The sequence below is a fragment of the Chroicocephalus ridibundus genome, chromosome 4, assembly GCF_963924245.1.
Source record: "Chroicocephalus ridibundus chromosome 4, bChrRid1.1, whole genome shotgun sequence".
NCBI lineage: Eukaryota > Metazoa > Chordata > Aves > Charadriiformes > Laridae > Chroicocephalus > Chroicocephalus ridibundus.
The window spans coordinates 2,650,773-2,667,382 of record NC_086287.1 but is presented as its reverse complement, the minus strand read 5'-3'; the positions used below and the strand labels follow the sequence as shown (position 1 = coordinate 2,667,382).

Genomic DNA, 16,610 nt, shown 5'->3' with positions numbered 1-16,610 from the left:
CTGTAAAGGGCAGCACGAGGCCTGTGTCAGCACAACGGCACTTTTCGAGGCGCTCTGAACGCCTGGCTTCCTTTATTTTACTGTTTTCTGTTGCTCGTGACAGTTAACCATCAGAAGTAATTAAGATCTATAAGTTAATGTGGGTCATACCTATCGCTTCAGCAGGCTGCCAGGTACATTTGAAATCTCATGTTCCCCTCCCACACAAATGCTTATGTAAAAAAAAAAAAAAAAAAAAAAAAGTCATAACTGCTGGGCAGACTTGTATTACTGTTCTCATACTGTAGTATTTTCTTTCACCAGCTTGCACGTACCTCAAACAAACCTTGTGTTAGGCTGAAGAGGCTTGCCAAAAGTTAGCCGTGTCCTCCTGAAGCACGGACTCATGTATAAGCTGACGTTCTATATCGGCAGTTCATTGCACAGTATGTTTCAGTATTGCTGAAAGACTAACCTTGAGCCCACAAAACACTAAACCATTTACTTTATGTCATGTTTTCGCGCTCTCTTTCCTCCTAACCTTTTCACCTGTGACTGACAAAAGGCACACCTGGAACTATGAGAAGCAAGTTGCCCAGCAGCTTATAGATGGCAAGCTCTTGCTGTTTATTTTTTCCAGTCCTCATTACATTGTTTCACTGTGCAACAGCACACTTCATAAGCGATTGAGCAAAAAAGTCCATCAATAATAGAAATACTTCCTCTCTAGCTTGGACAGTCTGTGCCACCCCTGGTTCAATGTCAGTAAGATTAGGGAAGTCCTACATGCTGCTTTCTAGATCAACTGCAAGTTGCACAATGCACATTGTCTCTGATGACAGCAGATTTACGTGGCCAGAACAGGACATGCTGGGTTGTACAGCCACGTGTCACGATACCTCGGTGACCAACAAGACGAGTGTTCAGCACTCTGGTCTTACAAGAGCTTAGGTCTAGCTATACCCAGACCTTTTCTGTTGATTGTGCAACCGACTCTCGAACTATTGGCACATTATGGTTTAATTTTGACTCCACACTGTTTCTAATTACATACTGTTTTCCTATGGCTTGGGTTAAGCCTTCTTTTATCTTGTGCCTCTCGTCCTGAAGAATGCATTTACAAGCATTCTTGGGAAGAAGCCTGCTAAAAGCATTACCATACTTCGGCTGGACTTCCCATCAAATGACATTCGCATTCAGTAATTGTAAACTCATTTTTCCCACCTGACAATGCTTCGCACACTATTTTCTACTGTATTATTTTCAGTAGCGTGCCTGAGCGTTATTCATTAAAATATTTGAATGAGAGGGGGAATCCTGGCCTTTCTCATTCAAATCCAATAGGTTAAAGATGTCGGTGTATGCAGGGGGGAAAAGAGCCTGATAATCCAAATTACTTCTTTCAGTACCCTTTTACATACCAACAGCTGCCCCGGGACTGATCCACCCTCTCAGCAGAGTGTGTGCCCAGCAGTACTTTGCATTCATGTCAGTTCTCAGCTGCTTTTGGTCTGAAGTAGAGGCATGCTTCATGCTGCCCGGAGGCAAAAGTCAATGTATTGTCTGCCTACACAAGCTCCAAATTGTTGAAGACAATTTCTGTTTACCCTTGGAAAAGATCCCATCAGAAACAATGGCCCAAGCTCTCTTGTTGTTTACAGCTCAGCTATTCTACAGAGAGCACAGAGCCGAACTTCAGCCAGTTTAGGGGGACAGTAATGCTGAGCTTCCTCATATGACAGCTGGAGAGGGCAATTTAAGTATGCAAAATTAATCCGAGCTTCTTTGGTGAACATTTCCATATATATATATACAAAAGATGAGTAAGTCAGAGAACTGGTGGACCTAGATGCAGAAAAATCCACCAAGGCTCTGCGCACACCTCGGTATCCTGGCACACACCGTGTGTGCGTGTACGCATGCGGACGCATCTGTCCATCTATCTGAGGAAAAAGGAGTCCAAAAGTAATTAGTTGCTAGGTTGGGAGCCCGGAGGGGGTTTTTAAGAGGGCATGACACATGCTTACAGCAAGTTTGTGCTGACAGGGCTGTGTGTAGCACCGTGCAGCAAGAGCGTTTGACGTTGGCAAAGACTTTGCATAGGGTAAGGCCTGGCTACGCTATTAAAAAAAAGGGAAAGTTTCCATGACTTTTACAACCACTTTAATATCAGTCATGCGGACTGACCTGTGCCCTTCTTGTGCATCATCTTTCCAAATGATGGTAGTGATCTTACAGTGGACTGAAAACACGACTTTTAGAACAGATACTGGACAATATTTGCACAAAGTAAATTCTGAGCCTGTAAAAACAGAAGCCAGATTTTTGCTGATACAGTTCCTGAGCAAAAACTAAGCATGTGACTTCGGCATCCAGCTAGACCTTCAACGAGAGGGCTCCCTTGGTGTGAGCACAGAGCTCACTGTAGTTGGACAAGCCCCAATATTCAGGAATACACAATGTTTCATTTATCATCTGTAGAAACGGTTCCTCTCTAGCTTTAAAATGCTTGCTTTTTGCCACGCTGGTTAGAATAATAACAAATCTGAGTTAAAAAGCAACAACTGTTCCAAATCTAGTGAGCGAGAGAGCTGAATATGCCTCAAATTTTATGTCAACAAAAATACAGTAACCTTTTTTTCAAAGCTCAAAGTCCTGTAAATAAGATAAACTGTGCATCCAGTTAAATATTTGTTATGGAGAACTTCCATTCCGGCCACAAACTTCAGTGTAATTCAGCTCATAGACTTTATGTAAACACAAAAGCAACCCTAAACTTGGCTCCAAGGTTGATCATGTGTCTGGAAATTTGACACTGATCTCAACTGTGAGTTTTGAAATCCGTTTACTGAAAACATCTGGGCTCCACTTCTTCCATAAAATATCCTAAAAATGGAATCGCGATTAACTGCAAACTCCTCCTCTAGCTCCTTGGGCAAAACATGGTGCAAATTTTTCAGTCATTTCTTTTAGGTGCCCAAATTTCTACATCTGGGAAACCCAGGTTTTCACTGGGTGCTTACGGCACCGAGTGCAAATAGCTGGGTTACGCAGAACTGCTAGTTCCTGGAAAAACAGTCCTCGGACAGAAAGACAAAGGATATTTGAAGTTACTCTAGGAAATTTGCTTTGTAGACAACTGAACACTAAGCTGTTCTGATTCAGGAAAGAAGTCCCAAAGACAAAACAATCTCTAACAGTCTACAACGGGATTTTGTAGACAAGTAACATAAAACCCATTTTAGACAGACAAAAATCTTCTAAGTTGTGTTACGGTTTTTTTTCTCTCTCTGGAACATTTTTGCACACAGTCAGTCTAAACAAACTGCCCCAGGAGATTTCAGTTAATCTTAATTTTTTCAGAATACCCTTTTAATTAGATGATTCTTCTTTGGCGTACTTCTAAAAATGTGCTTAAAGGCAAGAGAGTGAGGAAGAGCAATGTTAATAATACAATAATTCCATCTGCCCGGCATGCCCAGAAGCAGAATTTGGTAAATGTACCAGCATGTGTCAGCCCCATTTAACCTAGTATCGAGCCTGACTCCAGTATCTGTGACTGAAAAGCTCTAGCTCCGATCCCAGTGACAGCCTGCGCACTAGGCGGACATACTGTAGCTTTCATAAGACAGATTTGCCAAGTTGCAAAAGCCACAATTAGTTTAACGTCGACATTCCACCACAGGCCACAACCACAGCATTCACTATGCTGTCATCATCCTCTTGGAGCGTCATACCGCTTTCTTCCCCTCTCAGATTTACAAAGTCTTAAAACCAAGGGGTGGAGGGTGGGTATCATTCTCAGTCCCTATTTCTGTTGTACTTGACTTTTTCCTCAAATACCAAAAAGCTGGGAAAAAAACACGCGCTTACAAATAGAACCACACAGCTCAAGTCAACAACCATAAGGAGCTTTCTCAATAGAGCCAAAAATCACCTCCTTCCTGTTACAAATTCCCCTGCAAAACACTGATGAAGTACTGAAGCCTTCATGAACGACCAGGCAGCTTTCATTCTGAGTAGGATACACAGGCAAAATGTCCTTTTTTAAACAGGAGGTTTCATTTGGGAATCTGTCAAAGAGATGAAGTTTAAACGGATGTCTGTCCCTTCTGCCCCTCAAGCTGGCAGCTGAGGCCATCGGTTCATTTTGTGAGGACGCAGAACAGGCACCCACGCTGGAGCTGGCAGGCTAATGGCACTATGCCTGGCCCCACGTGCGACACAGGGAGCCCCACTGCTCCCAGCACCGTGCCACGGTGCGCCGGAGGGTCGTCAAGCAGAAATAAATGGTGGCAATTCACTTGGCCAGCGAGAGACAGAGGCTGGGGGGGGAAGCAAGGCAGCAATACAGCGGATCTGAGGTGAAACCATGCAGCTCTTCCAAAGCTTCCCTGTCCCTGTCCCATAAACCAGGCTATCCATCTGCCAATCCATGCTCATAGTTGTAATTATTGCTCATCCCCACGATGCCATTTTTACAGTTTGTATATCATCGAGTCTGAACAGACATTATATAGCATAGAGAGTAGGTGGTGTTTGCTTTTATATTTAGCCAGGCAGGCAAATTCTTTCAAGCACGATGAGAAGAAACAAGCTTTTACAGGGAAATGGCGGTTAAAACACCAGCTTAAAGAACATGCACCAGCCCGATAAAGCACCAGCTCCACCACAAAAACAAGCCGCAGCCCATGTCATGATCTCTCTCTCTCGGGCAGGACATGCTGATGGGGACGGGGGTGGGGGGGGCACGTCCCAGCTGTTGTTGAGCAGGTCTCTCCAGGAACTCATTTCATGGCTTATTTAGAGGAAGTGACGAGATTAGATCATCGTAGTGGCTTAGAAGCACCGGAGGGATTTTCTCTATTGAGGTGAAGCACAGGTTGGTGAGGGCAAGCAGAAAGCAGAGGGCGTTTTCTGAGAGTCTGGGGGAAAAGCCGGTTCCTGTAACGGGACACTGAAAACACCCATGGGGTTTACGCAGCTGAGATGCAGCCACAACTCCCCAGGCTCCACACGCACACCCACTTGCACACCTTTCCTGCTGGGTGTTACTTCCTCCTAAGCCACATCCAGCCCCTTGCCACCAGCATTAAAATATTTAAAAGCAGATCAAGGGACTCAAGTTGGATCTGCTCCTACGCGTGCTACCCGTGGAGCAGCCATCTAGTGTTGAAGTGCGGAGTATTTGTCCCTGCAAAGTCACCTCTGGATGAGCTGAACACAGCTTCTTCCACGAGCCAGCAGCACACGGTGGGCAATGATCCACTACCGCTTTCCCAGCTCTGTAACCACTTCTGCCCCCATGCTGAACAAACTGGGCAAAAGGAGAGCCAACACCTTAGAACCCGGTTCTCCCTTTCCAAACTTAATCCACCACAGCATTTGTGGGGAAAAAAACGCAATGGAACCGGACAGAGAGAGAAATAAAATGGGGAAAATACATCAGCACGCTCTACTGGGGCAAGACCTGACCTTGATATTAATACATAGGATTGGATATGAGGACCATATAGAAGTCGTCATCTTCAACTCCGCAGATGTTGGACCATGCCCACAGATAGCAACGTTTCAGCAGCCACTAGAACAGTTAGAGAACAGGCCACCCGCTCCGTGCAGTCAGCCAGATAACACGGAAGGGCAGCTAGAGGTGCCGATATGGAAAGGAGTGCACAAACTCCCCAGAAATCACATCTGTCTATTTCAGACTGTAGCAGTGCTGTGCTGGCAGATGCTCTGCTGAACAGACCGGGAAGAATCCTTAAAGCCAGGCAGACCACTGGCCTCTTAAACCGTGGGCATCAGCTAACGTGTATTCGGTCAGCGTGCCGGAAAGATATTCCCACTAAAAGCTGTTATTATGAGTCTCGTGCGGTAGCAAATGATGGCAGTCTGCAAAGCTCTCAGACTTCTCTAGGATAGCAGCCAGTTTTATTTCAGAATTTAGACAGCCGGAGGAATTCTTTGCCTGGTCTAAGGAATCAGTCCCTCCCCTCAGTTGCTCTAGGTTATGAGTAGGCTTGCTCAGTCATGCATGGCCACACTGCCCAAAACCTGTTTAAATAGGCAGTGATGACCAAGACTGAAACGAGTCAAATCAGGAACTTGCCAGTCCAACAAGAAAAAAAAAAAAAAGATTTCCGCTCCACACTTATTTAGCACAGGCTGGACTCCTTGCCTTTTGTTTGATGCTCTTGGCTGCTTCTAAAAGCCATTGCAAAGCCACCCGCAGGACAGCAGTAGGCTTGGAGTAAAGCTACGCCGTGCAGCTGAAACATTCCCACAGCCTGAGGCTGTCAAAAAGGGGAGACTGCATTCCTCAAACACACACGCACCCCCACACACCTTATTGTCCTCTTTTGCCTGTCTCCAGCCACCCTGCTCACCCCACACTAGATTCAGTGGTCATCAGGGTCTCCACAGGCCAGTTCAGCTCATGAACCTAGAAGAAAACAGGAAAAATCAACCAGTTTTGGCCAGTTTCTAGGGTTGGCTCGGCCAGTGGATGGATCTAACAAGCTCCAAAGTCAAGCGCAGGGTGGGAGGACAGCAGGTTGCTCCATCGGTTCAAGCATTCAGCTCATGCCTTCATGCTGAGGTGGATGAGGGGTGCTGGCCAAGCTCCGGAGCAATGGGAAGCAGAAGGTGGGGGAAGACAGAAGTGAACTGCTTCAAAAGCCACAGCCAGAAAGTGAGTGTACAGCCTTCCTGAAAGCAGGGGGTGCTTCCTCACACCTGCTGTGGCCAAGCTGTTGGTTCCCAAAACTGCACGGGCTGTAAATCCTGTGCCTAATTTGGTCCATGTAACTTCCTGTTTAGACAAGCCACCTGAATTTCTGCTGGCTGTCACGATCCCACCAGAACACCTCCGCAAATGAAATCAAAGTTCCCAGTGTGAGTGTGCAAGCCAAGACAGAAAAAAAGCAACAACAAAACAGGAGGCAACCGCAGCCTGGCTCACAGGGGTCAGGCGGTGCAGGGCTGTGCTACGCGCCGATGGCAGTGAGGCACCGAGCGCACTGCGGTGGCAGGGGTAGGACCTTCGGTGCCGTGGGGCAGACGGAGAGGAGAGACAGCGAGGAGACGGCTCACAGACCGCCATTCCTCAGTTTGTGCTGAAACGGCAAAGGCATAACACCTAGAATTTGTCCAGAAGATGTTAAATCAGGCCCAAAAGGGAAGTGGCTGTAATGAGTTACAAAGCATGACTCCAGTCAGGAGGTGCAGATTGAGCAACAGGCTGACATCAGCTAAAACAACAGGGTGGTGGAGGGAGTGGCTCAGATGCTAAACCGTGTGGATGTTACTTAGATCACCGTGTAAAACAGAATTTCTGATTGGGAAGAAGAATTAGCCAGAATTGCAGCATTGTTACTTAATCCAGGAAACTTTGTCAGCCAAGTTGAGCTGTGTGAACTGGCTCAGCATGACCATGCAAAAAAGCTATCAGCCTTTTACTGGAAGTCATAACCGACTGTATCCCTAGCCACAGCGAGGCATAACTAACAGTGAAGACCACCTGATATTGGCAATTCCTACTTCTTTCCCTGCCCCTGTAGCTTCACTGTGGCTGAGATTCCCTGGAGAAGATGCTGTGTCACGTCCAGGTCCTTGCCCAGCCCTGGCTTACTCATTATCCCGAGTGCCTCACTTTCAGAAGCAAGGGTCAAACGGATTTGCCATAAAACCTTGTGCTTATTTAACTCCCAGTCTTATCACGCTCCTCTTTGATTGGTCAGGGCAGATCCGCAGACAAGGAAAAGGCCCTGTTAAAAAACAATTTTGGATCGAAGATACCCCACGAGCCAGACCTGCCCAGGTACACTTTGCCAGCAATTATGGCTGGTCCAAACAGTAAACAAGTGCTATTTGCTGGTCCTGCTGTTGAGCCACGGAGTTAGGGCAGCACATGAGGCCCTGCAGAAGATCTCCACCATTTCTCTAGTTTATTTGCCCAGAAACTCACTCGTTAAGAAAAGCCTGTGCTTACTCTCTGCTTTCTTCATCTTTTCATATACTTTGGAGTCACTAGGGTCTACCTCCCTCCCTGTAAATGTGAACATTTCAACCTAGGCAATTCTGTCATTCTGCGATTCTATGAACGGGGTGGATCATGGTTGTCAGCCTAGCAAAGGAAAGAACATCCACTTCCAGTGTTTTCTACTGAAGACCCTGAAGACCCTTCTCCTTTGCATCACCAGTCCTGCCTGTAACACCCTGGGTAATTACAAACTTCCTCAGGTGGAAAGGGTTCAATACCTTCTTGCTCTGCTCTAGAGGCCAGAAAAGCAGCTGGATCCAGAAGGATCCAGGACAGGAGAAAGGAGTACTTCAGCCTAAACTGGCCCACAGTCATATCACAGCAACACAACCACAAAATAACAAAGCTGACAAGCTAGGAACACAGCTGGAAATTCATGAGACTAAAAAGGAAGGGGACTGAGAGTCTGCCTGTTTCTACAGCCACATCCAGCCTAAGAAACACCAGAGACTGAGGAAGGGGACGAGAAAGTGACACCATCATTACTTTAGATCAACAGGAAGCTTTCTTTTCGTGTACTAAGTCCTTCAGAAGTGCCTTCTGAAGTTCTACCCCTTTCCCCATATCACCCTCAACCACAATCAGATAGACCTTTTTGTCTCAATCAGTTTCTGCTTTTTTCTTATGTAGGATTATCAGGATTGAGCAATAGCACCTACAGAAAGCATCTGAGCCCTAAGGGCTAGGAACTGGGAAGCAGACAGAATCTCTTCCTGACCAGCAGGTGACCTTTATTCATCTTCCTTCTTAAGAATGAGATAGCATTTCTCTTACAAACCTTATACAAACCTTATGAAGAACGACTGAGGGAGCTGGGGTTGTTTAGCCTGGAGAAGAGGAGGCTGAGGGGAGACCTTATCACCCTCTACAACTACCTGAAAGGAGGTTGTAGAGAGATGGGGGCTGACCTCTTCTCCCTGGTGACAAGTGATAGGACAAGGGGAAACGGGTTCAAGTTACGTCAGGGGAGGTTTAGATTAGATATTAGGAGACATTTTTTCACTGAAAGGGTTATTAAACATTGGAATAGGCTGCCCAGGGAGGTGGTGGATTCACCATCCCTGGAGGTGTTTAAAAAAAGGGTAGATGGGGCACTGAGGGACATGGTTTAGAAGTGGCTCTTGTCAGGGTAGGCTAAAGGTTGGACTCGATGATCTTAAAGGTCCCTTCCAACCTCAACAATTCTATGATTCTATGATTTCATTTTCAGGCAGCGTGTTTCGCCTGACGTCTGCAGTAACCAACTAAGAAAGGTGCTACTCATTTGCCAAGAGCAACTTTTAAAAAGCACCTTTTTTCACCTTCAAAAACCAGCAGATTGTCCTTGCGTTATACCGCCAGTCAGGGGGTATGTGAAAGGTTACAGCACTTAGCTTTAATTGCAGAGCTCAGTTGTCTTGCAAAGAATGCTGTCCTTTACGACTTTTTCCATCTTGCTTTACAGCACCAGGATTACAGTAAAGAGCTAACACTCTGAGAAGTTACTTAGTCCTGACTCCCAGTACTCCTCCTCCTCCCATTTCAACCCCTTCCCCCCAAAACACAAGAGATTTAAGAAAATTTGGGGGAGGGAGGAAGGACAACAGAAAGCTGCCAACCGCCAGCGGTGCCTTCCCGTATCATTACCATGTGCATAGCTAACACACCTGCCTAATCCTGTCATCGTAAAGCAAGAAAGCTCATTTTCCTATAAGTACTTTCCACTTTGTTGGTCTTCATATACATTAGCTCTGCTTCCTCAAGCTGTACAACTGTGTCATAACTCATCTGAGTCTTCTTTCCTTCAGCAGAGACAATCTTGGGTGACAGTTCTGCCTCCTCCGACTGCCAAAGGCTGCCTGTAACATCGGGGCATCTCCCTGCTCTCAAGCCTATGACCCAGAGCTCCTCCAGCTCAGTGTGACCTCCACTTGCCATTATAGCAAGCAAGCGCACTCTACTAGCCAGCAGGGCCAAAGAAAGCCACCGAGCACTCAGGTGGCCACACACAAACATGGTCCCTTCACAGCGGGTGACTCCCGTGAACCGCTGGGTGCTCCTTTTGACTTTTCACACACACACTTACTCTAGGAGCTTCCTCCTTCTTCAGGCTCAACCTAGGTTTCCTGCAGCAGAGCCGCAGGTGTCAGATTTTATAAAAATAAGTAATTTAATTGGATGGTACAGCAGCAGGGGCAGAAATCTCTGGGCAATTATACCCCTGCGATCTCTACAGCCACCCCTCACACACTGTTCACACGTCTTTTAGTCTTTGGAGTCTTATCTTGACTGCTCTTATCTTGTGGATTTGCAGACTCTGCTGAGGGCTGGAGCCTCCTTATCTTCTGGTTTTTGAACTCAGACTCTCTGGCAGAACCAAAGAATGGTTCAGGTTAGAAGGGACCTTAAAGCCCACCCAGTGCCACCCCCTGCCATGGGCAGGGACACCTCCCACCAGCCCAGGTTGCTCCAAGCCCGGTCCAGCCTGGCCTTGAACCCCTCCAGGGATGGGGCACCTACGCAGGGAACTGAAAAGTCCCAGACTTAGAGAAAACACTACCAAAACATCAGTGTGTTATCAACATTTTTTTTCTTACACTAAAAGATTAAACACAGCACTGTACCACCTCCTAGGAAAATTACTAAGAAAATTAACTCTACTGAGGCCTAAAGGCTTCGGCAAATCCAGCTACTCACGCTCAGTAAAGCTGGACAAACGGCACAAATCACACCACATTGTAACCCTGAGTAATTTGTTCTAATTAAAACTCACTTATTTAAGCTAAACAAATAATCTCGCCCAACACGAACCAGAAGCCAGCATCCACCCCGCAGCCACCCCCTCCCCCATGAGGGCCAAGGGCGTGAGGGGCCAGGCCGGGCAAGCGGGAACAACCCCGGCACCAGGCCGCGTCCCACCCGGGAGGCACCGGGCCCCGTTACCAGCCCAGCCTCCGTCCCGGCCCGGCCCGGCCTCCCTCCAGGCAGCAGCGGGTAGCTCGGAGCAGGCCTGGGGCCCGGCTCGGAGCTCACACGAAGGGCCGAGGGGCGGGCGGAGGCCGCGGTGAGGCCCCGCTGGGGCCTGCGGGGCCCCGGGCTACGCCGAGCCGGCCGCTGGGGGGCTCCCCGGCCCGCGCTGCCGCCGCGCGGCCGGCAGGGGGCGCAGCAGGCAGAGGGGCTCCCATCGGAGCCAATCAGCGAGCTGCGGGGGCGGGAGAGGGGTGGACGCATGCGTCGCTGCCTCGGAGCATGCTGGGAGTTGTAGTCCCTAAAGTCCTTTACCCCCCCCCACCGCTTCTGGGGCCTGTGGGGAGCCCTCCGCGGCGCGGCGGGTGCTATCGACCGGCCGGGGCGTACAGACCCCTCCTCAGCGTCACTCGGGGACCTGCGGGGTATTTTTCGGCACCCCACAGTGCGGCCGGCTGCCGGCCCGGCGTTGCTGTGGGGATCGGGCTTCAGTGTCGCGGGGTGATGACGTCGCCTCGGCGCCGCGCGGCATGCCGGGAAGCGTAGGCCGCGGAGCCGCTTCGAGGGGACGGCGGCTGGTGGCTGCGCTGCTGCCCGGCACACCGCCGCCGGGGGCGGCCCCAGCAGCCGCCAGCGCCCGGGCTGAGCTCTCCCAGTGAGGGTCCCTCAGCAGCCGGGCCGCGGGCAGCCAGGCCCCGCGCTGCCCTGTGAGGGGGATGCGGCCCACACACGGCAGGGACAGGGCGGTGTGTGTCAGTGGTTGTCCAGGTTTGAGGTGAAACAGGACCAATTTTCTGTTCAGGAATTTTACTTTTAAGCTAAGCCTCTTCTAACTAACTGAAGTCTTCGAAATTAACAGCATATTGTGCAGAAACCGTTTGCTGTCAGAGTGATTAGACCTGATGATGCCAAGGAATGGTATGCGGAGAGGCTCTTCCTTACACTTGGTGCTGTAACAGCCAAGGTCGGCTCACTTCTTCTTTGACTTTTTGGAGGGTTGGAAGAGGAAAAGAGTAGAGGAGTAGAGACAGGTGACCCAAAACTGACCAACGGGGTATTCCATCCCATCTGCGTCAGACTCGGTATAAAAGCTGAGGGATCAAAGGGTCGGCTTTTTCTTCAATGGCCGGTGTCCAAGGAGGACTCTTTCTCTTCCTCTGCCTTTGATCCCGATTCTGTGCGCGTATTTCTTTATTATTATTTTATTAATATTTTCATTAAAGTAGTTTAGTTGGGTTTTTTTTCTAAACTCATAAATCTCTTCATCTCTTTCTCTCCCCCCTTTGGAGAGAGAGATGGGGGAGACTATCTGTCATTCTCATCGGCCGGTCTGGCCCAAACCACGCCAGTATTGAGTACCCACCCACAAGTGACAAGACAGGATTTCACAAGCGCCAGGGTAAGCGTTTGTGTGGTCACTCCTCTGGTGGGACACAGAGGAGGCTCCGCTGCCCAGGTGTCAGGATTTGGCTAGGGCTGGCTGCTAAAACGAAGGACAGATGCTCCCTTTTACTTTTCTCCCCTTCAGAGAGAGAGGGATGAGAGAGGAAAAGAGACTTAAGAGTTTAAAAAGAAACTAAACTACTGTAATGAAAATATTAATAAAGTAATAAAATGAAATAATGAAATGTAATATACAATATATAAACAAAACCATGTCTAGCTCCCACGATGATAATCACGTCGCTGGCAGGCACTGGGAAAGTTCCAGACTGGACTCAGTGATGGCTGGGAACTGGATTCTAGATCTCGATTCAGGAACAGACGGATCCTAGAATCACAGAATGGATCAGGATCAAAGGCAGACAGACAGAGCCCTCCTCAGACGCTGGCCATTGAAGGAAGAGGCTGAGCCCTTTGCTCCCTCAGCTTTTATACTGAGCGTGATACGGACGGGATGGAATATCCCGTTGGTCAGTTCTGGGTCCCCTGTCCTGTCCCCTCCTCCCCACACGTGTGACCGCTCTACGCTTTTCCTCTTCCAACCCTCCAAAAAGGCAAATAACAAAGTGAGCTGTTGGGTACAGGCACCAGTGCGCTACAAAAGCGTATCTCGACGTCGGTGTATGTGTTTTGTGACGCTGCTGATACCATAACCATCAACAAGCATTTTGTAACACAGTTAAGCAGAAATAAAAAAAGTAATTATGCTGCGAGAAGAGAGACAAGGGCGTGAGGTACAGAGGCAGAAACAGAGTAGGGAAAAACATATGGAAGTGGTAAAACCTTCAAGGACGCCTGGTGAAACCTGAACAAGTCCAGTCCTAAAAACACGATAAACTATATCATGAGCAGATGAGATTCCTCTCTCTCTAGAGGGTGTGGCAGAGCTGGCTGCCAAGTAAGGGAAGTCAAAAAAAAATAATCTTTTAGTTTTCCAAATTATGTGTTAAATTTGGAAAACACCTACAATCACAACCAGATGTAGCAGTTATCCGAGTTGGACTTTTCTTTAAAACATCTTGGTTGAGAGTTGTCTCAATAATTGTAAACCGCAAAAATATAACTTTCTCCTGCATTTGTGATAGACTATGGAGAGCGAGGAGATGGAGATCCTTCTGGGATGGGATCCATCCACCTGGGCTTCTGTTTTATGATAAGGTGAATCACCTTCTAAGTTGACTACATTTTCCCAAATAAGCCTAGTTCGGATGTAAATATTCCTAACAAGCCACCTACATTTAGTCAGGTGGATCCCCTCACTTGTATTTTTATTGTGTATGGCACAAGAAACACTCTATATCTTTTCACTTCTAGGAAAATCACTGAGAAAACAGTCTTCTCTCTTCTCTCTACTGTTCTCCTTAGGGCATCCTTCACCTCTTTGTTCCTCAGGCTGTAAATCAGCGGGTTCAGCATGGGACAGACCACGGTGTAAAAGGCAGAGATGACTGTTGGTGTCCAGAGAGTAGCTGGAGCTGGGCCGTAAATAGGTGAAGAGGAGGGAGCCGTAGAACAACCTGACGGCCGTCAGATGGGAGGTGCACGTGTAGAAGGCTCTGTGCCTCCTGTTTGCCCCGTGGACGCGGAGGATGGTGCTGAGGATGCAGGCGTAGGAGACGACGATGGTGAGGAAGGTGCTGGTTTGTACGAAGCCGCAGAGGGTGAAGAGGAGGACGTCGTTGATGTGTGTCTTGGAGCAGGAGAGCTCCAGCAGCGGTGGGATGTCACAGAAGAAATGGTTGATGGTGTTGGGGCCGCAGAACGACAACGTGAAGGTGAAAGACGCGTGCATCAGCAAGATCAGACCCCTGCTGAGATAAGCCCTGGCTACTATGGAGGTGCAGACCCTGCGGGACATGGCAACAGTGTAGAGAAGAGGATGGCATAGGGCCACGTAGCGGTCGTAGACCATCGCAGCCAAAATGAGACGGCGAAGGCGGCAAAGGGAAACATCTGTGTCGCGCAGCCGATTAAAGAAATGGTCTTGCGCTGTGCTAACAGATTCACCAGCAGCTTGGGAGCAATGGCAGATGAGCAGCTAAGGTCTAAGAAAGAAAAATTGCTAAGGAAGTAGTACATGGGGGTATGAAGGCAGGCGTTGAGCTGGACGAGTGCAACGGGGACGATGTTCCTCACCAAAGTGGTGGCGTAGACGAGTAGCAAGCGGCCAAACAAAGGTAGCTCCACCTCCAGACGGCTGGAGAAACCCAAGAGAACGAACTCAGTCGGTGCGGTGCAGTTTTCTTGAGGGATTTCATTACCATGTGTTTGGCTGTGTTGACGTAAGATTTGTCGGGGGATCAGTCAGTCCTGGTGGGTGAGCGGCGCACAAACACGTTATGACCTTCGTGAGATAGAGGTAGTGGAAATGTGAGCGTCTCACCCAGTATCAGAGGGGGAAACCGGTGGCTTAGATGATGCCCACCGAAAGGAAAGCTTCGGAGGGCATCCAAAGAGAGCTTTACAGACACACTTTAGGTGTGGAATCCCTTCCTGTACATTCCTTTCATATACACAGAATCCTCAGGTGGGATTTTATTTAAGAGCTAGACCACAGTGCAGGCATAGAAGAAACTTTGTGTGATATATCACTTGAGGAAAAACGCACTATTTGAGTAAAACAGTTGCTATTTACTTGTGTGGACGGTCGAGTAAGGTGTTCAGGCACAGTTAATAATGACCTTTCTGAGGCGGCGCTGAAATTGAACACTGGGAAAAAAAAATTCTTGAAATGCTGGAACATAAGCAGGTTTTGTTTGGTTTTTTTTTTTTGACAAAAAGACGTAATTAGTTTGGAACAAACAAAATCCACTGAGTTTAAAATAAAATACTGCATCTCCTTCCGGGATTTCTTACAAGTATTCTGTGGGTTTATTCTCCTGAGGCTGATTAATTCTTAAGCAATTGATGAAAAGGAAAGCCATGAATATCAGTTTTAAATATTCAAACACAAGTATTCTTAAATTTTCCAAGGAATTTTCCCCAATTTTTTTTTTCTTTTTTTTTTTTTTGGCTGCAACTGTTAATTGAATTTGAGTTAGACTCAGTCCCCTAGAAAATTAATTCTGGGTGTTAATTTTACCTTTCCAGAAAAAGCGTGTAATTTAACTTAACTTTCCAAGAGTTGAGACACGTTTCTGCTGGACACATTCAAGGCAGGGCAGATGTATCTTGCTCACTTTTACATTTACAGGAAATATAAGGATTACAAAAGGACATCTAACAGAAGAATTCCTAACACCGGTCAGTTAAATAATGCTGTAAATATCAACGCTATGTGAACAGAGGCACAGACAAACCAGAAATATCTATGTTCCTGAAAAAAAAAAAAAGAAAAGATAATAATCTAAGCTGATTTATTCGGGAAAGCATCCAAGATGGTTAGAGTCGAGTCTGGGGGTTCAGAAAGGAGGGTTTCAGCTCCCAGCTGTGTTTCTAGGCTCTCCAGGTGCGACGGATCTCACCTGTATTTGGCTTTCCAGAGGTTGGTCTGAGCACACCATCTTCAGCTCCATCCGTAACCATCGCGGAGGGGTCGGTGGGATGCATCGTATCCTGGCTACGTGCGCGGCTGTTGAGGAGAAAGGAAGCCCGGACGACCAGTACAGAACCATAGAATCGCCCAGGTTGGAAGGGACCTTTCAGATCATCGAGTCCAATCATCAGCCCAACTCTGACAAAACCGATGTAAATTTGCTGCCAAAATTTTAGATGGTTACCCTCGAGTGAGGTGAGTCCCGTTTTAGATAGCTTTGTTTTTTCAACGTCCTTCATTCTTGATGCGTCCTCAAATCCAAATCATTTTGCGGGGGTGACTCTCTACGCCAGAAAATGTCTTGGGTGACTCAGGTCGTGGCATCGGTCCCCCAGTTACGTTCCTAGAATGAGGTGACAAGTTCCACAAACTTTCGGTTGGGTTTTATTTTCAGCCAAGCCCAGTTCAACAGGGACCGTGTAACGTTACAATTGATTTTGACACTAACACAGGCAATTTGCGAGATTTCTGGGGAAAGTAAAAAAAAAAAAAAAAAAAAAAGAACGTTTCAGCCCTGAAAAATCTTCCACGCTTACGCAACGTGTGGCTGTTTCTTCCTATTTTCGGCTGTTGATCATGCTCTGAAATTAAGGCACGGAAATTCTAGCAGCTGTTAACAATTCAACGGGCTCTGATGATGACCTGCAAGAGATTTCAGTTCCCAGA

General features: G+C 47.7%; 1 protein-coding gene across 1 annotated transcript; it reads right to left on the bottom strand.

Annotated features, from left to right (window-relative positions):
• Positions 1 to 6,361: 6,361 nt before the first annotated feature.
• Positions 6,362 to 15,934, bottom strand: LOC134514204 (olfactory receptor 5AS1-like). Its single transcript, XM_063331642.1, is given in 5 exon segments — positions 6,362 to 6,421; positions 13,763 to 13,864; positions 13,866 to 14,335; positions 14,338 to 14,652; positions 15,874 to 15,934. Coding segments are annotated over 5 exon segments (1,008 nt in total).
• Between the last annotated feature and the right edge of the window lie 676 nt (positions 15,935 to 16,610).